The 26,663-nt window shown below is 40.7% G+C and overlaps 1 protein-coding gene across 4 annotated transcripts in view; it reads left to right on the top strand.

The window, feature by feature from the left end:
- The window catches only part of phf20l1 (PHD finger protein 20 like 1), a 129,791-nt gene extending 103,360 nt beyond the window's left edge, over positions 1–26,431 (top strand). For all 4 annotated transcript variants that reach the window (XM_043687889.1, XM_043687888.1, XM_043687886.1 and 1 more), the window contains 6 exons: positions 3,649–3,827; positions 7,652–7,751; positions 9,882–10,077; positions 12,250–12,613; positions 20,984–21,161; positions 24,411–26,431. In XM_043687889.1, the coding sequence (XP_043543824.1) occupies positions 3,649–3,827; positions 7,652–7,751; positions 9,882–10,077; positions 12,250–12,613; positions 20,984–21,161; positions 24,411–24,553 (1,160 nt within the window). In that variant the 3' untranslated portion in view covers positions 24,554–26,431. The remainder of the gene's footprint in view (positions 1–3,648; positions 3,828–7,651; positions 7,752–9,881; positions 10,078–12,249; positions 12,614–20,983; positions 21,162–24,410) is intronic.
- Positions 26,432–26,663: the final 232 nt, after the last annotated feature.

Here is a 26,663-nt window from a genome sequence, read left to right as displayed (position 1 = left end):
ATTCAATAATCCGGAAGGTTAAGAACGATGATCTGAATAGTGGGATTCAGTTGCATATTCTGTGTCTTTATTGGCCACATAAAAATGTGCCAAATGGTCTCCTACCCTGCTAAAAATGTTCCATATTTTTATGAAATGTGGTGAGGAAAAGGTGGGGGTAACAAAAGCCATGAAATTAAACCTGTAGGATATTAGTAAAGAAATGTTATCTTTAACTGTTCTATATCAGCGAGCATATTAATGACATATTAGCCCACTTATTTATATATTCTAATGCTTGTATCAAGCAATGATGAAAGGTCTTCTAGATCGGTATGCTAAGAGTGTTTGTATAAACATACAAATTAGGAACAGGATTAGGCCACACTGCCCATCCAGCCGATCTGAGTACGCCATATTCCTGCATGCCACTTATAATCTTTGACCCATTCTTTATCAAAAATCTAGCCACTGCTGTCTTAAAAATGTTCAAGACACTGTATCAACAGAATTCTAAAGAGTCTCAAAACCCTCTCTGAGAAAAAATTTCTCCTTATCTCTGAACTAACAGGGTGATCCCTTACTTCTAAGCAGTGACCTAGATCCTCCTATAAGGTAAAACATCTTTCCTACATCTAACCTGTCAAGACCCCCTCTGGATCTTCTATGTTTCCCACTCGTATAAACTCCAGCAGTTACAATCTGAGCTTGTTTAACGTTTACTCGTGATGTGGAAGTGCCTGCCTCAGGTAGCTACCTGAAGAATGAGCAAGGCTTCGAAAGTTTGTGGTTTCAAATACCCTTGCAATAAACTATCTCAATCTATTTTCTTGCCAAATTATTAGCTGCATACTATTCTATCGTGATGCATGTACTGGCATTTCTGTTCTCTGTGTACTGCATTGTTCCAGTGAAGCTGAGCGTAAAGCTTCAGAAAGAGCGATGTCCTGGTGGTATTATCACTGGACTATTAATCCAGGTACCCAGGTAATGCCAAGGACTATGCATTCAATAAAAATCTGGAATTAAAATCTAACTACCACGAATCCATTGTTGTTTGTCTGGAACATATACTCATCTGGTTCACTAATATCCTTAAGGGAAGGAAATCTGCCATCCCCATCTGGTCTGGCCTACATCTGACTCCAGACTCTCAGCAATGTGGTTGAGTCTTAACTGCCCCTCTGGGCAATTATGTATGAGCAGTAAATGCTGGCCTTGTCAGTAACACCCTCATCCCATCAGTGAATTAGAAAAAGGGATCACTATCTCATCTTTCAACTAGGCATTTTAAAGCCTTTGGACTCTATTAAGTTCAGTAATTTCAGTTTGTAAGGTTTTGTTCTATATTCTTTACTTGTTCTTTTTTTTTTTAGCCAGCAGCACAGTTGCTGTCAATAATTGTTTGTTTTTGTTTTCCTAGCCTCTCTTTGGCCTCCCAGGACTAACTTTTTGAGTCACTCGATCTCTCCTGTTTTTCACCCTTCATAGGCCTTTCCTTTCTCCTTATCCCAGCCACCCTTGCTTAAAGCATTCTAACTTTACTCAGTTCTGGAAAGCCTTAGACTTAACATGTAATTTCTCTCTACACATATGTTGCCGAAGGTGCTGAGTTTTTATTTCAGCATAATTGCTTTTATTTCAGATTTCCAGCATCCACATTTTGCTGTTTTCCAATTTCTCCATATTTGTGTTTCTTCTATCATTGTCATTGGCTAACGTGGTGCCACTGTTTAAGAAGGGTGGTAAGGACAAGCCAGGGAACTATAGACCAGTGAGCCTGACCTCGGTGATGGGCAAGTTGTTGGAAGGAATCCTGAGGGACAGAATGTACATGTATTTGGAAAGGCAAAGACTGATTAGGGATAGTCAACATGGTTTTGTGTGTGCAAAATCATGTCTCACAAACTTGATTGAGTTTTTTGAGGAAGTTACAACGAGGATTGATGAGGGCAGAGCAATAGATGTGATGTGTATGGAATTCAGTAAGGCGTTTGACAAGGTTCCTCATGGGAGACTGATTAGCAAGGTTAGATCTCACTGAATACAGGGAGAACTAGCCACTTGGATACAGAACTAGCTCAAAGGTAGAAGACAGAGGATGGTGATGGAGGGTTGTTTTTCAGATTGGAGGCCTGTGACCAGTGGAGTGCCACAAGGATCGGTGCTGGACCCTCTGCTTTTTGTCATTTACATAATGATTTGGATGTGAGCATAAGAGGTACAGTTAGTAAGTTTGCAGATGACACCAAAATTGGAGGTGTAGTGGACAGCAAAGAAGGTTACCTCCGATTATAACAGAATCTTTACCAGATGGGCCAATGGGCTGAGAAGTGGCAGATGGGGTTTAATTCAGATAAATGCGAGGTGCTGCATTTTGGGAAAGCAAATCTTAGCAGGTCTTATACACTTAATGGTAAGGTTCTAGGGAGTGTTGCTGAACAAAGAGAATGCAGGTTCATAGCTCTTTGAAAGTGAAGTCGCAGGTAGATAGGATAGTAAAGAAGGTATTTGGTCTGTTTTTCCTTTATTGGTCAGAGTATTGAGTACAGGAGTTGGGAGGTCATGTTGCGGCAGTACAGGACATTGGTTAGGCCACTGTTGGAATATTGCATGCAATTCTGGTCTCCTTCCTATTGGAAAGATGTTGTGTAACTTGAAAGGGTTCAGAAAAGATATACAAGGATGTGTCAGGGTTGGAGGATTTGAGCTATAGGGACAGGCTGAACAGACTGGGGCTGTTTTCCCTGGAGTGTTGGAGGCTGAGGGGTGACCTTGTAGAGGTTTACAAAATTGAGGGGCATGGATAGGGTAAATAGGCAAAGTCTTTTCCCTGGGGTCGGGGAGTCCAGAACTAGTGGGCATAGGTTTTGGGTGAGAGGGGAGAGATATAAAAGAGACCTACGGGGCAACATTTTCACACACAGGGTGATGGAATGAGCTGCCAGAGGAAGTAGTGGACGCTGGTACAATTGAAACATTTAAGAGGCATTTGGATGGGTATATGAATAGGAAGGGTTTGGAGGGATATGGGCCGGGTGCTGGCAGGTGGGACTAGATTGGGTTGGGATATCTGGTCAGCATGGACGGTTTGGACCGAAGGGTCTGTTTCCATGCTTTAATCTCTATGACTCTGTAAGTAAACCTGTGCTTAATAATCAGGATTGTTTGCTACCAATCACTACTTGAACTGACAGATTTTTGAGAGCTATTTTAGAGGACAATTAGACCAAACACATTGCTGTGGCTCTGGAGTCACATGTAGGCTAGTGGATTTTCTTCCTTTCCTTGAACCCGATGGGTTTTTACAATAATGTGTTATTTACGTTGTTGTAAAGTAGCAGTCCTACATGGTAACCATTATGCTAACTTGAAATTCCACATAGTTATTCATTCAAATTTCACTGTCTGTCTTGTTAGGATTCGATCAACATTCCCTAAAGCCTTAGCTTGGTATTCTGGTCAAATGACAATACCACCACCTCCCTCCCCTGAAAGGGACTGGATTGTTGATCTTTCTTTCCCATTTGTAATTTTTTTTTTATTTTCTTATGCTATCCTTTGCTTGAAATTAGGCAAGTTGTGTCTAAATTGGGTTGAAATTTGTAAAGATTTTTAAAGCTGTCAATACTTCGAGGTAATTTAACGGCACACTTTTTTTTATATCAGCTCTTTCTGATGAAGAGTTCTTTGATGGTTCCTCAACGGAAAGTGCATTGATGAGTGAAGATTACAGTCAGGATCTGGATATCTCAACCAACCCAGAGGAATCTCAAGAGGAAGATGAAAGCAATGCAACAGTGCGATGTGTCTGTGGAATGGATGAAGAAAATGGGTTTATGATTCAGGTAGTCAAAATAGTTTAAAATGCTTTTGTTCATTCTTGATGTTTAAGTGTTATGTTTTGGCACCTCACCATTTCAAGACCAAGCTGCTAATTGAATTTTAGGTGTACCGTGTATGCAAAGCGCATCTTTCAATATCTTTTGAAGCACAATCACAGAACTGTTACGCAGCCCATTATGCCTCCACTAACTGTTTGAGTAAGCATCATGATTTAGTGCTACTTGCCACCCCCTTGTCAGCTAGCTCAGTTGGCTGGTCAGCTGGTTTGTGATACAGAGTGATGCTGTTATGGACCAGGCTAGACCACCTCAAAACATTTTAAGAAGGTAACCCAGACCCTAACTTTTACTTTTCTTTTAGGCAAATGTAAATGGATTTTGCAGGAGTGATGCAGCAGGGCAAACCACTCAGCTTAGAACAAAACAGAATTTATTTATGAATGAAACACGAACAAAAGAAAACTGAATTTAGAATAACCCAATTGACATGGCATCGCAACTTAACAAAGCTATTCCAATCTCTGTAACATCCCATAAACACACCCCTTGGCAAAAGGCAAATTCAAACACAGGTTCTTACAGGCAGGAGAGGTTTCAGAGAGAATGTTGAAGTACAGAACCTCTTTTCACTTCTCTGCTACCAGTGGTTTTCTGACTGCCTGCAAAAAATAACCCAAACTAAAAATAAATACTTCAGTTGGAAGAACTGGCCACACCCCAGCCATTGTTCTAAAGCAGCCATTTCCAGACATATTGGAACCTCTGCCTTTACAACCCCTCTTGTAAGAAAGCCAAGGAGAACCTTGTTAAAGGGGCATCATCGTCACAATGCCAACAGTGGACATTCAGTGCACATTTGCTGAGGATGCCATGAAAGGACTCTCCTTCTCAATCCCTCCCCTCACCTGAGGTTTAGTCACACTCAAGTTAAACCACCAGCCGTTTTCTCTCTCTAATGTGAGTGCAGTGCTATGGTCCTCTGTGACTACATCATCTTTACCTTTACCTTACTCATAACACTGCACGTTATTTCTATTTAAATAATGACCTTTTCAATGCCTTTGTGGAATCTGTTTTTGTCACATTTGGTAGTCCATTCAAGACCCAAACCATTTATTGTATGAGAAAGTTTATTTTCTTTGCCCCTTTCGCACATTACTTCAAGCCTGCATTTCCAGTTCTAGATCTGTTTGGAAGCAATAACAGTTTCTACATCCAGGCCTGTCATGATTTTGAAAACTTCCATCAAATCTCCTCTTAGCCTTCCCTCTTCAAGGAAAACAGTCCCAACTTTTCCAAGCTTTTCCTCATTACTGAAATTTCTCATTGGTGGAACCAATCTTATAAACTTCTTTGGCAGTATCTTCATGTTCTGCCTAAAGTGTGTCACTTAGAACTGTGCACAGTACTTAGATATGATCTAGCTAGTGTATAACCTGCCTGTTCTTGTACTTTGTGCTTCTATTTCTGAAGCCTAGAATATTGCATGTTTTATTGATATTGCTATCTTGCCACCTTTAATGACCTACACATTTGTATCCAGGTTTCTCTACTGCTGCATACCTTTTTGAGTACAATCGTTTATTTTGTGCTGTGTCTCCCTATTCTCTTGATCAGAATGTGTCACCTCACACTTCTCCACATGAACATTTATGCACCAGCTGTCTGCTCACTCCATCACTTGTTAATGTTTTTTTGAAGTTTTAAACTCACGTTAACAGTCCTTCCAAGTTTTGTATAATTTGAAATTGTCCCCTGCATGCCAAGATCTAGGTTATTAATATAAATCGCAAAAGCAATGGACCCAGTACCGATGCCTGGGAAGCTTCTACATAAGTTTCTCCAGTCAAAAAAAAAGCCATTAATTATTACTCCCTGTTGAATTGAATTTCAATTGAATTGAAGTTATTGTCACGTGTACTGAGACACAGTGAAATGCATTGTCTTGTGAGCATTACAGGCAGATCACATAGTTAAGTAGCATAGATAGTAATATAGATAGTAGTATAGATGTTTCCTGTCAATCAGCCAATTTTTGTATCCCTATTACGACTATCCCATTTATTCCCCTTTCTCTCAATTCTGTTGTTTATTGAATGCCTTTTGGGATTTTATGTATACCATTTCAACAGTATTCCTTACCTAGGAAGAGATATGCTTGCCATAGAACGAGTGCAGTGAAGGTTCACCAGATTTCTGGGATGGCAGGTGTGTCACATGAGGCGAAGTTGAGTTGACTGAGCTATATTCACGGGGGTTTAGAAGAATGAGAGGTGATCTCATTGAAATAAATAAAGTTTTGACAGGTCTGGACAGACTAGATACAGAGACGGTGTTTCTTTTGTCTGGGTGGTCCAGACAACGCATTTGTCTTAAATTGATTTTACGCAATGGATGTTAGAGTGTGACGAACCATGCGGAGTGTGTTAGCGACCAACTGAATCATAACATTTGAAAGGAAATTAGTTAATTACATGAAGACAAACATTTTTCATGACCTCCGGGAAATAGTGAGGATATAGAACTGACTGTATTGCTCTTTCACAAGCATGGACATGCCAGGCCTCATGGCTTCCTTCTATACTGTAAACATTTCATAGTTTTGGGACTTGAGCACTTTCTGAAATTATTTCAGACTTATAGTATCCTCTGTATTTGGCTTTTATATTGTGAAGACGAACAGAAGTTTATTTAAGGCTTTTAGATATTTGTTTATTTAGAGCCAGGCATGCCACACATTTGAAGCACAACGCTTCATAAATTCCATTATTTGCAAGTTTTAAAATTTACAAGGCATTGTACTTACAATATGTAGTACTAAAAGAATATAAATTCAGTACAGGGAAAACCATTCAGCCCACTTTGCCATTATCTGCCCTTTGAACGAGCTTTCCAATTACTCTCCCTCCCTGCTGTTTCTCTATAGTCTTGCAATATGTTTGTTCTGTAATTGTTTAGTCATAGAGATATACTGCATGGAAACAGACTCTTTGATCCAATTCGTCCATGCCAATGATATACTCAATGAATCTAGTCCCATTTGGTCCATGTACATCTAAACCCTTTCTATTCATATACCCATCCAGATGTCTTTTAAATGTTGCAATTGTACTAGCCTCCACCACTTCCTCTGACAGTTCATTCCATATATGCACCACGCTTTGCTGAAAACGTTGCCCCTTTGGTCTCTTTTATATCTTTCCCCCCTCACCCTAAACCTATGCCCTCTAGTTCTGGACTTCCTCACCCCAGGGAAAAGACCTTGTGTATTTATCCTACCAATACCCCACATGATTTTATAAACCTCTATAAGGTCACCCCTCAACCTCTGATGCTCCAGGGAAAACAGCCATTGCGTATTCAGCCTCTCTCTTTAGGTTAAACCCTCCAATCCTGGCAACATACTTGTAAATCTTTTCTAAACTCTTTCAAGTTTCACAACAGCCTTCCTCTTGGTGGGAGACCATAATTATGTGCACTATTCCAAAAGTGGCCTAACCAACGTCCTGTACAGCCACAACGTGACCTCCCACCTCGTATACTAAATGCTCTGACCAATAAAGGAAAGCATTTCTTTTCAGTAACTGGTGCTGTCTTTCAGGTTTTGTGGTATTCTAAGGTTTGTGTCAGTATTTTCTAAGAGAGTCCTGCACAGAAAATAGTCAGAAGGTGATGTAGCATGAGTTTGAGAGCATAAACTAGGAATAAAATAATATATTGCCTTTTTGAAAAGCTTGAGTCACTCGTGGAGTCTCATGTATTATTATTTGACGTTAATAATTTTTGTTTTCTTTCCCTTTTCTCCCTCTGTCTCCTGCCCACTGAAGTGTGAAGAATGCCTTTGCTGGCAGCACAGCATCTGTCTGGGTTTATTGGAAGACAGTATTCCAGACCAGTATATCTGCTACTTCTGCCAGGATCCTCCAGGTACCTCCTGCCATGGGTTACCTGCTAATACCTGATTCAAGCTGTCGGTGCAACTTAAATAAAAGTTAAACAAAAGCAAAATACTGCAGATGCTAGAAATCTGTAATAAAAACAAGTGCAGGAGAAACTCAGCACCTGTTAAGAAACAAAGAAAATATTTCACGTTCAAACTACTTTTCAAGAAACATTAACACTGTTCCTCAAAATAGTCCTGTCTTGTTTATGCAATTGGTTTGGACATGCATTTACAATATACTTGAAAACCTGTTTAAATTTGTTCCTATTGTACTGGATAAATGTTTATGTACCTCAAAGACTGGTGCTCATGGTAAGATCATTTTGAATGCCTACATATGCAGTGAACCAAGTTTTCTCTCTGAACCGCTCTGTAAAATTATTTAGTCATCCAGAAAATCCTGAGAATGCTCAGAAATTTAGGCTGCATCTGTGAGAAATTAATATTTTTGTTCTGATAAACAGTCATAGGTCTGAAATATCAGCTGTATTTGTCTCTCCACAGATGCAGCCTGATCTCAGTATTTCCAGCATTTTCTGTTTAGATTTACAGCATTGGCAGTATTTTGCTTTGGAATATCATTTTTATTGTAAAGGTTTTCACAATTTTGATTTCCTAAAGAAGTTACAGTTTCAAAAATATCAGTGTCAGTTTCTTCTCTGTTGAAAATTTCAATTTTCTAGACTTGTTTTGGTGATTTTAAACGTCCTTTAGATGGACCAGGTCTGGTTAAGTCAATTTTGATCTCGAGTCAGTGACACTATACACTGAAAAAGAGGTAGAGAATTTTATGGAGGGAATTATTCGGATTTAATTTGTGATAGAATGGCAGGGTGAGGTCAGTGAGTCAGCATTGAAGGAACAAAAATTAAGATTATCATAAATAGCAGCAGGAATAGGCCATTCAACCCCAAAATCCCGTCCAGCATTTGTAAGATTGTGACTGGTCTGTTTTTACTTGTTTGCAGATCCTTCATATCCTTTGATATGTTTCTCGTTTTTTGATATATTCAGTGACCCAGCTTTTCCTACTCTGTGTTGTAGTGCTTAATATCTCTGAGAAAAAAAATCTTCCTCAACTCTGTTTTAAGTAGAAAGTTCCTTTTTGTGAAACCGTACCTAAATTTCTAGACTCACCCACTGGAGAAATGTGCATCAACAAGCGCAGGTGTGACAAGGAACAGGACTTGTGTAATTTAGGATGCACAATTTTGGATGGGTTCAAGCCAATCAAATATGGGGGATAGGCAAAGATAGCAATCAAGTTATTGGAACTAGAGGTAATACAAACATGAGTTCGGGTTTCGGATGGGCTGCTTTGTCCTCACTTTCAGGCATTTCAGATCTGACCACTCTGCATGCAAAAGCTTTTTCCTCATTATCATTTGCGCTGCCATTGTTAATTGTTTTAATCTAAGTCTTGTCGTTCTTGATCCTTTCAGGGTTGGGAAAGTTTTTGTCTACTTTATCCACGTCCCTCATGATTTTGAGTACAGTGTCAGAGCACCTTTCAACTTTGTCTTTAAAACTAGAGTCCTTCGTCCCTAGAACCACTTTTGTAAATACTTTCTGCACTCACTCCAATGGCAGATCACAGAACTAAAGGCAGTACTCCAGCTGGGGCAGAACTATTGTCATTCAGTTCATTGTGTCTGTGCCCTTTCTTTGAAGAAGCTATCCACTTAGGCCCAAGTCCTTTCTCTACTCCTACAAATTTGATTTTTAATATTACCATTAAACCTGCCTCTATTTTCCTTTTTGACTAGACATTCCAGATCATTACAATGCATATGTATTATAAAATGTCTCAGCTTCTCTTTTATTTTCAGTACAATCTGGTTACTGACTTGCTGCCAGCTCTCTTTATTTACTGATCAGAATGCTTCATAGTTTTGAAGACTTCTAGTAAATCTTCCTCTCACTTATAGTGCTCAGGGAGAATAATTCCAGCTTCTCACATGTCTCTATATAACTGAAGTTCCCAGTACCTTGTAACATTCCAGTAAATGCTCTCTGCATACTTTTCAAGGTCCTCCTTGATTATGAATTGCTTTGAAGTATCCTGAGAATATTAGCAAGGTGTTATATAAATGCAATGTTCTTTATTCCTGGAGGTCAGAGATGGAATGACAAATATTGCTACGACAAGGAATGGCTAAAAAATGGGCAGATGTATGGGCTGTCCTTTCTGAAGGAGAATTACTCCCAGCAGAATGCTAAGAAAATAGTATCAACTCACCAACTCCTGGCTGATGTGTATAGTGTGGCTGAGGTGCTCCATGGGCTTCAACTGAAAATCAACATTCTCCAGTAAGTATTTTTAGGCACAACAGCAGATTTGTTTTGCTGTAGTATCAGTTTGCTCCTAACACTGACTTTGCACGGCACAAGTTTAATATCGGAATAAAGCCCAAACCAGTTCAAATAATGTTGCGCAGTGAAACAATGCTAGAACTACAGAAAATGTATAGTGAATGGTAGAAATGGTTCTTTTATTCTGTAATTATGATTTATGACCGGTTTGTTGGTTATAGGCTAAGAGGTTACCACCTCACCATGTTCTGTATGAAATATGTCTAATTTGTGCACCAAACCCTGCTAACAATTAATTTCAGATTTTTTTTTTATTGTCCATCCCTAATTGCCCAGAGGGTGTGGGTCTGGGTTCACATATAAGCCAGACTGGTAAAGATAGCATTATTGAATTGCATGGGTTTTTCCAACAATCAACAACGGTTTCAGTCATCATTAGACTCGTCATTCCAGATATTTATTAAATACAAATTCCTCCATTCCAAACCAAAGGGGTAGCCATGGGCACACCCATGGGACCCAGCTATGCCTGCCTTTTTGTCAGATATGTAGAAGTTACACCAGCACCACCCCCCCACCTGTTCCTGTGCTACATCGATGACTATATCGGCGCCACCTCGTGCTCCCATGAGGTTGAACAGTTCATCAACTTCACCAACACCTTCCATCCCAACCTCAGATTCACCTGGACCATCTTGGAAACCTCCCTCCCTTTCCTGGACCTCCCCATTACCATCTCTGGCGACCAACTAACCACAGACATATAGTACAAGCCCACAGACTCCCACAGTTACATAGACTACACCTCCTCCCAGCGCCCCCCAACCCCGTAAAAACACCATCCCTTATTCCCAGTCCTCCGCATCGGTTCCCAGGATGACCAATTTCACCTCAAAGTCCCAGATGGCCTCCTCCTTCCTCGATCACAACTTTCCTTCCCACATGGTGATTGATGCCCTCCAGCGCATCTCCCCCACTTCACGCACCACCGCCCTTGAACCGCACCTCCCCCAATGCAACAAGGACAGAACCTCTTGGTCCTCACCTTTCACCCATCAACCTCCGCATACAACACATCATCTTCCGCCACCCCCAAAAGGATCCCACCACCAGAGATATAGTTCCCTCCCCACCCATATTAGCATTCAGAAAAGACCATTCCCTCCGTGAGTCTCTTGTCAGGTCCACACCCCCACCAGCATACACCCCACTCCTGGCACCTTTCCCTGCCACCGCAGGAAGTGCAAAACCTGCGCCCACACTACTCCCTTCACCTCCATCCAAGGGATCCTTCCACATGCATCAGAAATTTACCTGCACCTCTACCAATATCATCTGTTGCACATAATGTGGTCTTCTCTACATCGGGGAGAAAGGATGCCTTCTTGCGGATTGTCTCAGAGAACATCTCTGAGACACCTGCACTCACCAACCCCATCGTCCCGTGGCTGAACATTTCAACTCCCACTCCCACTCTGTCAAGGACATGCAGGTCCTGGGCCTCCTCCACTGCCAAACTGTTACCACCCGATGCCTGGAGGAGGAACGCCTCATATTCCGCCTCGGGATCCTGCAACCACACGGAAGCAATGTGGATTTCAACAGTTTCCTTGTTTCTCCTCCTCCTTTTCCTATCTCCCCCCCCGACATTATCCCAGTCCCAAGCTTCGAACTCGGCACCACACTCTGGACCTGTCTATCGCCCCCCTCTCTGACCTATCGCCTTCTCCCTCACCTTCATCCACCTATTCCTTTCTCAGCTACCTTCCTCAAACCCCACCCAGCTCTGACACATGAGCGTCATTCCTGATGAAGGGCTTATGCCCGAAATGTCAATTCTCCTGTTCCTCGGATGCTGCATGACCTGCTGTGCTTTTCCAGCACCATACTCTCGACTCTGATCTCCAGTCCTCACTTTCTCCTAAATTCCATCATCTGTCATGGTGGGATTTGAACCCAGGGCCTCAGAACATTACCTGAGTTTCTGGATGAATAGTCCAATTATAATACTACTAGGCCATTTGCCTCCCTAATGTGATGCCACATCTTGATGTTATGTTTGAACAGATTGCAATTACGGCATGAGAAAAAGATTGTATTATATAAGCAATTGCCTCCACGTTATTGGAGAAGTAGAATGGCATGACATCTTGTCCTTTTTCCCTCAAGGAGCAGAAAGCACCCTGATCTACATCTCTTGGCCCAGTCATGCAAGAAATCCACTCAAGAGCAAACTATGGAGGAAAAGCCCATGGAATGTATAGACAGTATTAAGCAAGCTGAAAGCATCTGTCATACTCAGCATCATAGAGAAAAATCAAGTCCCAACAAGAGAGTAGAGGGAACCTATATCACTAGTGAACACAGCTACCAGAAACCTCAGGGCTGCAGCCTCGAGCAAAACCCTGCAAAAGACCAAAACTGTTCAGAGGATGAGGATACCGATAATTTAAATTATGAAGAGGATCGGGACACTACATCCAAGAGAGTTGAAAGGCATGCTCTTCAGGAAGTGGAAATCCCTACTAGACAGGTATGCTGATGCATTGCTGTTTTTTTTAGTTTGTGATTGTGTGTTCTGTCTGCTCTTTAGGATTTTCAACATTGTTTGTAATTTGGTTTCTTTACATCATCTGAAATGTGCCCCTCCTGGCATGGCCTTCTGCATCTCTTTTTTTAAAAATTTAACTTATTTTTCTGAACGACCTGTTCAGAGATGTTATTACACACCTCTAGAGTTGGTGGTACTTGAACCCAGACGCCTCAGTCCACAGATAAGGATACTACCACTGCACTACAAGAGTTCCACCCTGCTGCTCCTTTAATGTACTTTCTTATCCTTGCAACAACTGGCATCTATGTGGTTTCCCTCATTTAATTAAAAAGTCCCAAAGTGCTTCAAGATGTAGCCAGAAAACACTGAATGCTGAACTAGTGAGGGAGCTGCTGGGTCTAGAGAAAATAATGTCAGCAGAAAGTAGCAAGGTCATGGAGAGATTGAAGCACAACCAGAAGAATTTCAATTTGGTTCTTTGTTCCTAAACTTCAATGTGAGTAAGTGGGGGGAGCAATGCCATTGAACTAATAATCTAGAGGCTTACACTAATGTTCAAATCTTGTTATTACAGGTGGTGGAATTTGAATTGTGTTAATAAATCTGGAATTGAAAGCTATTCTCAGCAGTGGTGATGATGCAACTGTGGTTGATTGTCAGTGGAAAGACATTGGCACAGTGGTAGAGTAACTGCACTCATACTCCAGAGCTCCATATTAATGCTCTATGCTCAAATGCCACTGCGGCATGTATTGGAATTTAAATTTGACTAAGAAATGTGAACCGAATGTCATTCTCAGACTTGAGGTCACGGAATGAATGCTGGCTAGGGGTTTTCAGTGACCATCACCAAGAGCGGCTCAGTAACACCATTACTGACCAAATTTGCTGAGTCCTAAAGGACATTGCTGGTAAGCTGGATTTTCAGCAGGCAGTGACAGAACCAACAATAGGGAAAAATGTACTCCACCTTGTCTTGCCCAATCTTCTCTCCATGCTGGTATCATTAGGAATGACTGCCTCTCTAAGCTTGTGGAGCCAAGTCCTGTTTTCACACTGAGGATGCATGGTGTGTGGCACAATTACTGTCCTAAATAGAATAGTTTTCCAGCTGACCTAGCAATTCAAAGCTGTGGGCCAGCAGCAGCAGAATTGTACTCAAATACAACCGGCAACCTCATGGACTAGCATATCCCCAACTCCATTACCATCAAGTCACGGTAAAACTGGACATATACTTAACATATAATAAAGTTAAGTGATCTTGCTACCCAAAGAACAGATCTAAGCTCTGCAGTCCCACCACATCCTGTCATGAATGGTGCTGGACTATTAAAAAACACATTGAAGTAAGAGGAATTTCCTCATGCTTAACAATTGTGGGAAACTATCACGTCAGCGCATATGACAAGACTAAAACATCACAGATGCTAGTCTTCAGCCAATTTGACATACACACCCCACGTAATATCAAGGAACAGCTATCAGCCATGATAAAATTCCAGCAATATTACAGAAGATTTGAGCTACAGAACTAGCTGTGCCAGTAGCCAAGTTGTTCCAGCAAAGGTACAATACTGTGATCTGTCATCTTATCCTCAAAGAACAAGACAAATTCAACATGATCAATTTCAGCTTCACCACACTGTTCACCATCTGCAGAGTGATGGATAGTGTGATCAAAAGTGCTAACAAGTGGCAGCAAGTCTGCAATAACTTGCTCACTGATATTCAGTTTGGTTCTGCCATGGTCACTCAGCTCCTAACTTCATTGCTGCCTTAGTTCAAACATTGACAAACCAGCTGATCTCCAGAGGTGAGAAAAGAGTGATTGCCTTCACATCAAGGCAGTATTTGATTGAGTACGGCATCAAAGAACCTTAGCAAAAGTGGAGTCAGTGGAAATTATGATTTCCATTGTTTGGTGCCTTGACTAGCTGAAAGGAAGATGATTTTATAGATCATGCATTTACTCCTAGGGCATCAGTTCAGGTAGCTATTTTCCAATCACCCTGTACAAAGATGTTATTATATCCCTCTTGAGCTGGTGGGACTTGAATCCAGCCCTCCTGGCTCAGAGGTAAGGACATTACCACTGCTCCACAATAGCTCTGAAGTTTCTCACGATAGTGTCCTTGGCCTGAGCATCTGCTTCATACGTTGCCAAATCTCTGTTATAAGGCCAGTGGTGGGTATGTTCGTTGTGCATTGATCAATATTCAGCACCATTCCTGACTCCTCAGATACTGTAGCAATTCAGCTCCAGCAAGACCTGGACGTATTTCAGACCTTCGATGCTGATTGGCAACTAACATCTGTACCAAACAAGTACCAGACAATGATCATTTCCAGTAGGAGAGAATTTCACCATTAATCTTAACTTGGCTTGCCAACACTAAATCCCCCACTGCCAACATGGGCTTACCATTGACTAGAAACTGAAACAGAATTGGACCAGCCACATAAGTACTGTGGCTTCCAGAGGAGGTCAGAGGCTGGGAATTCTATGGTAACTTATTTCACCTCCTGACTTCTCATAGGCTGTCCATCATCTGCAAGGCACGTCAGAAATGTGATGGAATATTCCCCACTTCCCTAGATGAGTGTGACTCCAACAACACTCAAGAAACTGGAGACCATCAGGACAAAACAGCCCACTTCATAGACTGCCATCCACCTCGCAAACATTCACCCCTTCCACTTCACTGCTGCCATTGTGTTTACCACAAATAAAATTACACAATACCTTCCAAATTCACGTCCTCTAACATTCACTGTGGCTAGGTCAATACTCTGGATCTAATTTCCCAACAGTACTGTGGGTGTACCTATGTCACATGAACTGCAGTTGCTCAAGAAAGTGACTCCCCATCACTTTCTCAAAGGCAGTTATGGACAAGCAGTAAATACTGGCCCAGCCACTGATACCCTCCATACTGTGAACAAATAAAAAATTTTAACAAGCAAATCTGATTCATCATCTTGGAAACTTTGACAAAATACAATTTGTCTTATTGCCTTTAAGTTATAAAGAATGTCAGCCAGCATTCCAACTGTGGATCACTGTTCAGTGACCCCCTACTTTAAGTCTGGTGGTTAGATGAGTTGTGTTCAGCTAAGATTCCTCTGGATTTAACAACTTACAGTACTTGATACTGGATGTCAGTATGTGAATAATAGCTTTATGGCCCAGGGTTCAGAGAAAACTGATACCCCAGGATCTTTTACATATACATATATAATCCTAGAAAGTAAAAGTAATGGCCCTATTAACTTTTATACACAGACCAGATTACAAGGAGGTAAAAATTGTACTGTGGTTATAGAAAACCCTGAGTAAACCATACCTTGATTATAGAGAGCAAATCTGGGGGGACTAAAATAATTGGCCCTGAAAGAAATCTGTAGATTTACAGATAATAGTTGATATGCAAGGATGAAATTAAAAGATGACGTTACAGAAATTAAAGTTGTGTTTGTGAAGGACTTGAGTAAAACCTAGTACCAGGCCTTTTGAGAGTGATTGCACATGAAGAATCATATATGTTTTGCATTATCTTCCAAAATCAGTGGTTGATGCCAGGTCAATGTTAGTTCTAAATCTGAGCATTACGCAATTTTTATTGAGTAATGTTGCAGGATATAAGACAAGAACATGTATGTTGAATAACAGAGGATGTTCATGTGGTTAAACGGTCAACTACTGTTCCTATGTTCCTAGACAATTGCTCCAGAAGTGGAGAATTTCTGCAGTACTGAATTGTCAGTCCAGAGTGGTATGCAAGTCCGTGCTGTTCTCTGTGCTAGCAAACCAAGGAAACGGCGTTTTAAGGTTCTGGAGAAGCCTATAGAAACAGACATTATTGATGTACTTAAATGACAAATGAATGGTTTCTTTGGAAGACGTCGTGGATATTTGACTGAAAACTTGGATAATGGCTTTCTTATGATTTCAAGAGCTCAGCTCTTGAATTGATGCAGGAAAATACATTTTGAGACAGATCTGCTTTAAATATCTCTTATTTGCTGATCATTCAGTTTGTTTATAAAGGTATTGTTCCATGACTGTGATTGTATTCATTACTGAAAGGCAGCACTTGTGTGAGCTTTAGGCTGAACAGTCACAGTCCACTGAAGTGTTGCTCTTTAACTATCAAGTAAAGTGCTAGCTATGTACTTAATTCACAGCAGTTGGTGATTGTAGAGTAGGAATAACCAAAACGACAAATCTTTTGTAAGATCCACATGTGAAAGTAACAGACTATTCTTTTGTTCCAAGTCTTCATGTCTGTGCTTTATATTTCATTGTTTTTGCCAGTGTGTTTTTAAAACAAGCTCAGAAGAGTCCCCGATTCCCTTCTTAAGCAGCTTTATCACACATAAAGAAAATTCCCCTCAAACGATGTTTGATGACCATCACACCATCATAAAGTCTTATGGAGCATGAACACTAGCATGGACAAAAGGTCTGTTTCTATCTAAGCTCTGAGTGGGACTTTTGCTGACTGCACCATGTTTGGCTTCATTTGCAATTCCTCAGATAATGAAGGAGTCCATGCCTACCTCCACTAAGGCCTGGACAATACCCAGGCTTGGACTGGTGGGAGACAAGTAATATTTACATCACACAAATGACCATCTCCATCTAGATGGTCCTGATTTTTGTTCCCAGGTTACGTGCTCAGAGGCAGGAGAAATCTCAGCACTGTGAACCTGACCTGAAAAAGTGGCAATTCTCACTTCCCATTAGGAGCCAGAGAGCAAAAAAACTGCAGATGCTAGAATCCAAAGTAAACAAACAGGATGCGAGAAGAACACAGCAAACCAGGCAGCATTAGGAAGTAGAGAAGTCAACCTTTTGGCTATAACCTCCTTCGGGGCTGGATATGAGGGTCATGGAGGGTCAGTTCTGGAGACTGACTAGGAGGAAAGTCTGCCTTGGGATTCCAGAACCTGACCAAAAGTTAAAATAAAAAAAAATCTTCCAGCCCTCATCCTTTACCTGCTTCCTTAATTCACTTCATCCCACAACTCTCCATATCCAACCCATGCTACCCGATGCTGTTTAGTTCTTCATGCTCTTATGCCAACCTATTCTCTACTATCTATCCCTCATATCCCATGCCAAATTCTTTTGTACTTTCTTCCACCAGCTTTTCCTCTTCTGCATATCATGCTCACTACCTAGTGCCTACAAGTGCACTACCTGTGCATGCAGGAAAAAAGATGATGTTCTATTATTTACAGTTCAGTATTGAAGATTGTACTCTATTTTTAAAGATACTCTTTAAAATAACACAGTTTGACAATCGTCTCAGGTCGACAATTCACAATATTTGTTATTTGGTCTTGACCGTATTTGACAAGCTGGGCAATTCCAAGGGGTTTTTTTTACTGTTTCTTTTTATTGCTTCATTCAAGCATTTGTTGTCCGTCCCTAGTTAGCCTTGAGTAGATTGTGGTGAGCTGACTTCTTAAAGCACTGCAGTCCATGTGCTGTAGGTAGACTCACATTGCCATTACTGCAGGATTTTGATCCAATGACTGTGGAGGAACAGTAACATATTTCCAAGTCGGGATGGTCAGTGACTTGGGGAGTAGCTTGCTGATGTTCTCATGGATTTGCTTCTAGATCTTTCTAAATAGTTGTAGTTGTGGATTTGGAAGGTGCTGACACAGAAGCTTTGGTGAATTTTGTACACTGCATCTTAAAGATAGTACAGGCTGCTCCTACTGAGTGTCAGTTGTGGAGGGTGTGGATGTGGTGCCAAACAAATGGATTGCTATGTTCTGGGTGGTATCAATGAACGTTGTTGGAGCTGCACTCAAGGCCAGTGAGGAGTATTTTATCACATTCCTGATTTGTGATTTGTAGATGGTGGTTAGGCTTTGGAAAATCTGGAGGTGAGTTATTCGCTACAGTATTCCTAGCATCTGACCTGCTCTTTTAGTTACTGTATTTATATGGCAAGATCAGTTCAGTGTCTGGTTAAAATTTCCTACCATTGCAACACTTTTATTCTTAGTCATCTGAGATCTCCTTACAAACTTTTCTCAATTTCCTGCTGACTATTGTGTGGTCTAGAGTATAATCTCAATAAGTTGATCATCCCTTTCCTATTTCTCAGTTCCACCCATATAACTTCACAGGACGTTCTCCAAGGAATATCCTCCCTAAGTACAGCCGTAATGTTATCCTTAACCAAAATTGCTTCCTCTTCTCTATCCCTCGGAATTATAGATATTTATAAATCTTTTCAGCCCTAAGGCAACATGTTGGCAAAAATGGCACTGCCCCACACCCCCTTGCCCCTCCCATCCCCTTCTATCCTTCCTATAGCATCTGTACCCTGGAACATTAAGCTGCCAGCCCTGCCCTTACCTGAGCCACATCTTTGTAATTACTATGCATCCCAGTCCCATGTTCCCAACCGTGCCCTGCATCTATCTGCCTTACCCATCAGGCCTCTTGCATTGAAATAAATGCAGCCTAATTTATCAGTCTTATCTTGTTCTCTGCCTTACTCTTGCCTACTTTATTTAACTTGCTGCTATCCTCCCATACGATTCTGAGTTGTCTCTTTCTCACTACCTTCCCCCACCCCACCCCTTTACTAGTTTGGATCTGTCCTGCCAGTGAGATCGTACATATCCAGGGATGCGATCGTAGTGTCTGGTACATTGTAAGGTATGATTAATGAGTATGATTGTCAGACTTTCACTTAATTAGTTTGAGAAACCGTTGTCCTAACTTTGGTACTTGAGCCTAGATGTAGTCAGGAGAACTCTGCAGGGTGAACAGAGCTGTTTTGGCCATTGTTATTTCCAGTGCCTAGGTTGATATCAGCTTTATAGAGACATATAACATGGAAACAGACCCTTCAGTTCAACTCGTCCGTGCCTACCATGTTCCCGCGTACTTTTGACCCATATCCTTTTGCACATTTTCAATTCATGTACTTGTGAATGTATTTTAAATGTTGTAACTGTACCTGCATCTTCCTCTGGCAGTTCACTCCACATACACAGCGCCTTCTGTGTGAAAATATTGCCCCTCAGGTCCCTTTTAAATCTCTCCTCTCACCTTAAGATCCTACCCTTTGACGTTGAACTCCCATACTCTCAGGAAAGACCTTTACTATTCACCTTATCTATGTCTTTCATGATTCTATAAGGTCACCCCTCAACCTCCTACACTCCAGGGGAAAAGCTCCCTGCCTATCCAGCCTCTTTTATAACTCAAAGTCCTGGTAAAACCCTTGTAAATCTTGTCTGCACCCTTTCCAACTTAAGGTTCTGGAGACCAGAACTGTACACAGTACTCCAGAAGTGGCCTCACTAACATCCTGTACAACTGCGACATGATGTTCCACTCCTGTACTCAATAGTCTGAGCAATGAAGGCAAGCATGCCGAATATCGTCTTTGCCACCCTGTCTACCTGTGATGCAACTTTCAAGGAACTGTGATCCTGGGCCCCTTGGTTGTTTTGTTCGACAACACTCCCCAGGGATTTCATTTGTATTTTGAGACTTTGTAGCTATTGTTACAACTGAGAGACTTGCTTGGTCATTTCAGAGGGCAGTTGAGAGTCAACAGCATTGCTATAGGTCTGGAGTCACTTGTAGGACAGACCAGGTAAGGATTTCTTTCCCTGAGGGACATTAATGAACCAGATGGATTTTTCCTAATAGTGGTTTCATGGGCATCATTAGATTCCTAATTCCAGATATTTATTGAATTCTAATTTATTTTTGGTGGGGTTTGAACCCAGGTCCCCAGAATATTAACTGTTGCTGACTGAATAGTCTAGTGACAGTACCACTAAGCCATTATCTTCCCTCTATTAATGCACTTTTTACATACAATCTACTCCACAGTTTACAATGCAAAAGCACCTGATCTAACGCAATGTCTGCCAGACTCAGATACTTATTCTTCAGCTATGACTTTTGAGTGGCAGCTGGCTTTTTCAAAGCCTAACATGATATGTGCCCTCACCTGACATCCACTTAGTGATTGTTAGATCGGAGCTAACCTTGGCTAACTTTTCAGTCCAAAATCCAAGTATTTAGGCTAACTTAACACCATTATATTGACTATTCCAGTACAAATTTACTATCAGACTTGGGGACTGTGTGGAAAGTGATGTAATATGCACATACAGATTAGCATATCACTTTATACCCACTCAGTGATTCACGTCATACCCACTCAGTGATTCACGTCATATGCTGCTTTTTGATGTCAGCTGAGGGCTGCCAACATGTGTTCTCTTTGAACAGAGCTAAGTCTTTTATTAATAATTAACTTCATTTAACATGTTTTTCTACCATTGCATTAATTACAGGGGCCTACTGGCATTAAAGAGACAGTGACTGTTTCAAATGATGGTGACAGCGATGGAATGGCGGGAGAGGAACATGTCAGCCCACAGTTCCCATGGCAGCTGAACCTGCTGACCCACATTGAGGCTGTGCAGAACGAAGTAAACAGCAGAATGGATTTCATAGAGAAAGAGCTGAATGGTAAAATTAGTACTGTGCTGCTCTGATCATTTTCTTTTAACATATGAACGTATGAATACAAATCATTCAGTATCTCGAGCTTGTTTTCCATTCAGTAAGATGATGATTTGATTTTGCATCATGCATATGTCGTGCCTAACATACCCCCCCCCCCGCCAAACTGCCAAATACTTGCCCATTCATTTGCTATCTTTCTTCCTTATGTTCTCTTCACAACTCACTTACTTTCTTACATATCCTGTGTCATCAGCAAATTTAGTTATCATACAGTCGCCCCCTTCTAAGTCATTGATATGCAAATTGTCAGTAATTGAGCTCCCAGCATTGATCTCTGTGGTTCTCCACTTGTCACATCCCGTCAAGCTGAAATTTACTCATTTATGCTTAATTACAGTTTTACGTTAGCTAACCAATCCTATATCCATGCTATTGTATTGTACACTAATCCAAGACAATCCATACTCAAAAATGAATTGGAGCAATTTTAAATTTCAGGACTGAGGTCGCTAAATTTATGTGTTGAGATACAGATCATTCATGAAAGAACAAGATTGCAGTGTTGAATAGTCTAGTCCTATTCCCATAACTTTTGGTTCTCATTTTCATTGTCGTACATAAATCAGAGAGAAAGTATGCTACATCACAACTGAGCAGAACACAGTTGTGTTTCATCCCATTTCAAAATGTCATCATCTTCCATCAAATAATTATGTCACACATCTTCTACAAATCTAGCTATAGCATATCCACAGGTTCACCTTTATCCTCATCCTCAAACAAACTCCAATAATTTAGTTAAACATGATTATCCTTTCACAAAACCAGGTTGGCTTTGCCTGATTACATCGAGATTTATCTTCTAAATTTCAGAGTCCAGTGTCATTGTACCCTCCAACCGCAGGGGATGAACTTGGACTTCACCAGTTTCTTCATCCCCCCTCCCCCCACCTTGTCTCAGCCGGATCCCTCCAGCCCGGCACCGCCTTCCTGACCTGCAGTCTTCTTCTTGACCTCTCCGCCTCCATCCTACTCCGACCTATCACCCTCACCTTGACCTCTTTTGCTGCCTGACCTGCTGTGCTGTTCCAGCAATAAAGTTTCAACTTTGATCTCCAGCATCTGCAGACCTCACTTTCTCCTCATTACAATGACACAATTGTATCATGCACCACCACCATCTAGATGCACTGCAGAAATTACAGAAATCTGTAATTAAACATAAATGAGTAAATTTCATTTTGACGTTAAATTACCATGTCCACATTTATAACTTTAATTGCTTGTGTAAACTTGACATGGTTTTTAAGAGTAACTTACCCCTTGTGGTAGTACAGGAGTGTCTTTCTTTAATTTCTTCTTGTATTACAAAAAAAGTGTCCACTTCAACCAACTCTGCTCCCCAAAATTCCATTCAGTTTCCACAAATAATGTCAAATAAAGGTATTGTATAAAATTAGGACAAATTGTTTTCTTTAAAATGAGAATTAGATAAAGTTTTGCATGAAACTATACTCAGCATTAACATCACAGATTCACAGAATTGTTATGATGCAGAAGGACGCCCCTTGACGTATTGTGTCTGCACTGGCTCCGGAGCATTTTAACTTACTGCCAATCACCTGCCTTACCCCATAACTCTGCAAATTGTTTTATTTAAATAATCAGCCAATCCTCTCTCAGATACTCCAATTGAACTTGCCTCCACCATGCTTCCAGGCATTGCATTTCAGCCCATAATTACTTGCTGAGTGAAAAAAGATTTTTCTCACCTTGCCTTTGCTTCTTTCACAAAACAATTAAAATCTGTGTCCTCAGAATAGGATCATTTTCTTCCAATTCACTCTATCCCCTCAGAATTATGAAAACTTATATCAGATTACTGCTTCCTCAAGGTTTTGTTTTTATTCACTGGCTGCCTTTCTTAACCATCCCCAGTTGCTCTTATAAGGTGACTATTAGCTTCTTGAACTGTTGCAGTCCATGTGCTGTAGGTAAACTCGCAATACTATTAGGGAGGGAATTCCCTCTCGATCTAGATCATTTATACAAGTCAGGAAAAACACAATTTGCAGCAGCAACCACTGGGGAATTCCATTACAAACTTTTCTCCAGCCCAAAAATACCCAATGACCATTACTCCCTGTTTCCTGTCTATCGGTAAATTTGTATCCATGTTGCCACTGATCCTTTCATGACCTTAATTTTTCTCTCAAGTCTGTTTTGTGGCATACTGCAGAGGAACCTTGATTATCCGAAGGACACTGGGCAGGGAGTATTTTGGTCGATTAATTGAATGCCGGATAACATAGTTCAGCCAAGCATCGGGATCTTGCTGAATAATCCATTTTTCTGATAATTGAATGCTAGATAATCGAGGTTCCTCTGTATTTAGAGATCTAAGTAAAGCACATCAACAACTTTATCTTCACCAACCCTTTTTGCTAACTGTTCAAAAAACACCAAGTTAGTTAGACATGTTTTTCCCTTAACAAATCTATGCTAACTCTTCTGAATAAATCCCCCTTTTTTAATTCTATCCCAAATAATTGTTTCCTTGCCACTGAAGTCAAACTGGCCAGTCTGTAATTGCTGGGTCTACCTTTGCATCCTTTCTGAACAAATGTTTGCATTTAATTTTTAAGTCCTTCAAATTCTACTCTCACTTCCTTCAGTATCCTTGGATGCATCACATCTAGTCCTAGCTCCTATCAACTTTAAGTACTGTCAACTTAACCATACCATCTACTTATCAATTTTAAATCCTTTTAGTGGCTGAGGTTTCTCCTCCGTCACCATGGCCTGAATAGCATCTGCTTTATTGTTAAAGTTAGATGCAAAGAATTCATTTAACATCTCGATTATGTTTCTTGCTTTTAAGTGTAAATCCCCTTTTTCGAGCCCTAACCAGCCCCAAACCTCTTTTTATCACCATTTTACTGTAACTGTGCTTGAAGATGATTTCGGGATTTCCCTTTATGTCAGCTGTGGTTTGCAGCACCATGTGACAGCAAATAGTGAAATAGCAAGTAGTAAAAGTGTAAACTCTGTAGCAGCATAGAGTGTTTATACTTAGATATAACTCCCACAAAGCAAGATGATTAATTTTAAAGAGGAATGTTCCTTTATTGTTAAACCAATCATAACTTCCCAACCAATCATGAAAGTTCCCTTTGGTATATTTGACTCTGATTGAACTTATAACAAAGTTTTTTGTTCTTTTTTCTTGTTTTCTTCCATGCAATCTCCTAGTTTTGGAAAGTTGGTTGGACTTTTCTGGGGATCTTGAACCACCAGAACCATTTGCACGACTCCCACAGCTGAAACGCCACATCAAACAACTCCTGATAGACTTGGGAAAGGTGGAGCAAATGGCAACTTGCTGCTCTCTCTAGGAAGACAAGAATTGGTGGGGCATGGAGAGAGGGAGACTGAAAAAGGACAGAATGGATTGAAAAGCACACAGCAGATTGGAACCATTGAGAAGCTAATTCGTCTACAACTTTGGTATGGAAGGATTTGAGTTCCATCAACAACTTAAAGGAAATTAAGAGACTGGAATGAAAAGCAAATGGCCAATTAGATATCCTACAACATCGGGCTTAAGGCAGAGCTTCTGTCTCATTCGTAGCACTTGCCACCATAAAGTAGCCCGATCATTTTGGGAGCACTCACATACAGTACAGAGAGCATTCTAATCACTGATCAAGTGTGCGCACGTTCCTTCCTAACTGATCATGAACGCCTTAGTAACAGTTGTGGAAGGGCTTTTGGTTGCTCAATGAGCAGTGTATGTAAGAAAACACAGATGGTTAACAGCATTTTGTGATTAGGAGTAACTGAATCTAGCATCTGTTATCACAGAAGCTGGAATTACTTCAAAACAGTGCAACTCCTGAAATCAGATGCTTGAAAATTACAGTTTCCTCAGTTGATTGTCTGATTGCAGTGAAATAATGCAGAGATGATCAGCTTATGAATTGGAAATTAAGGCTGCTTTAAATCACTGCAGCAATATTCATTATGTACTTTGTGATAGTTGACTACTTAGATGGTCGACCCCAGGAACAGTTTGGAAAGAGCTACTTTTTCCTGCAGTGTGGGCAGACAAGTTCCTTTCTCCGTCAGCTCCCAGCAGCCAAGTGTTAGTTCCAATGTGAATTTGAACACAGTACTTATTGCATATATGGAGAGAGAAAAAGAAACCCTGATAAAATATATTGGAATGTTCTGGCTTTTTCAAAGGTCGAAGGAGTGGTGAAGGTAGAAGAATTTCTGGTCAGAAGTTGGACACTGAGATCCTTTGGTTTAGTACCACAGTCTGAGATATTAAATTGCTGTATAAGACAGTCAAACTCATTACAGTTAGAAATTGACTTGAAACTTGACAGTACTGGCAATACAGTTTGAGGTGTGCAGTATTGTGGAAGACCTCAGTCTGTCAACTTCTCCTAATCTGAGATCATTTTACCAAGTGGATGCAACTTGGAAAGATCTTCATGAGATGAGTCTGTAGTTCTGTATGCTTTAACCTCATGTCACACCATATTGTACGGAAGCTAAACCAAAGGGTTGTCATGTTCAAAGACCATGTGTGCCCCAATTACTTTAAAAAATTAACTTTAAACTCCACAGAGCACTTGATCATTCTTCCCTCAGTCACAGGCAGGTCAAAGAATATACAAACACAATTCATCTGTCTGTGCTATTGACTACCCTGAATCCTTTCTCATTCCAAAACATGTGTTTTGTATACCCGTAATTAACTTGTTTCTGAAATTGGTGCTTAAAATTAAGGGCATGCAAAATAGGTGGAGTCAGGAAACTGAATTCAATTTGGAGTTTACGCACTGAAAACCCAGAGGACTTGTTAACATGGTTGCACCAGAAATGGTTCACTGGGACCTGTATGTTTTGTTCTGTACAACAAAATTAGTGTAGTTACATTAAAAGAAAGATATGAAATTTAAAAGCTGTGCAGACAAAATCAGTTTATAATGTAGCACAGTGGGTCTCACTTTTGTTATCTGCCCAGAATACTCAGCTGCTGTTGTTCAGAAACACTTGAGCTATAACAAAAGTGAATTGTATGCCAGGCAGATATATTTGCTATCAGGGTGTGTGTTGACAAAGTGTATATCTCAAAGTGTATATTTGGCTTATATATGTAAAGTTCTGGAAGCTGAAGTTCCTCCCCTTTGCATTTCATTCTGTGTATAAAACAATTCACGATGGGATTTTTTTAAATAGACAATAAACATTTAAGCAGCAGACCACATCTATTCTACTCAGTAGCAATGGCTATTATCACTGATCTGAAAACTTCAGTCTCCTACTCAAGCTAAATTTGGAGGTACATAGAACAATTGCTCCACACACTTGGACAGTCCATGCACTGCTGGGGAGTAAGCTTAGTAAAGAGGAAGTTTGGACATTTGGGGTTATTGCTTGGAAGGAAACAGTGACAATTATTGAGGTATGTTTTTCCACAGATGAAGTAAACGT

The sequence above is a fragment of the Chiloscyllium plagiosum genome, chromosome 4 (assembly GCF_004010195.1).
Source record: "Chiloscyllium plagiosum isolate BGI_BamShark_2017 chromosome 4, ASM401019v2, whole genome shotgun sequence".
Classification (NCBI taxonomy): domain Eukaryota; kingdom Metazoa; phylum Chordata; class Chondrichthyes; order Orectolobiformes; family Hemiscylliidae; genus Chiloscyllium; species Chiloscyllium plagiosum.
This window is presented reverse-complemented; position numbering and strand designations above follow the sequence as displayed.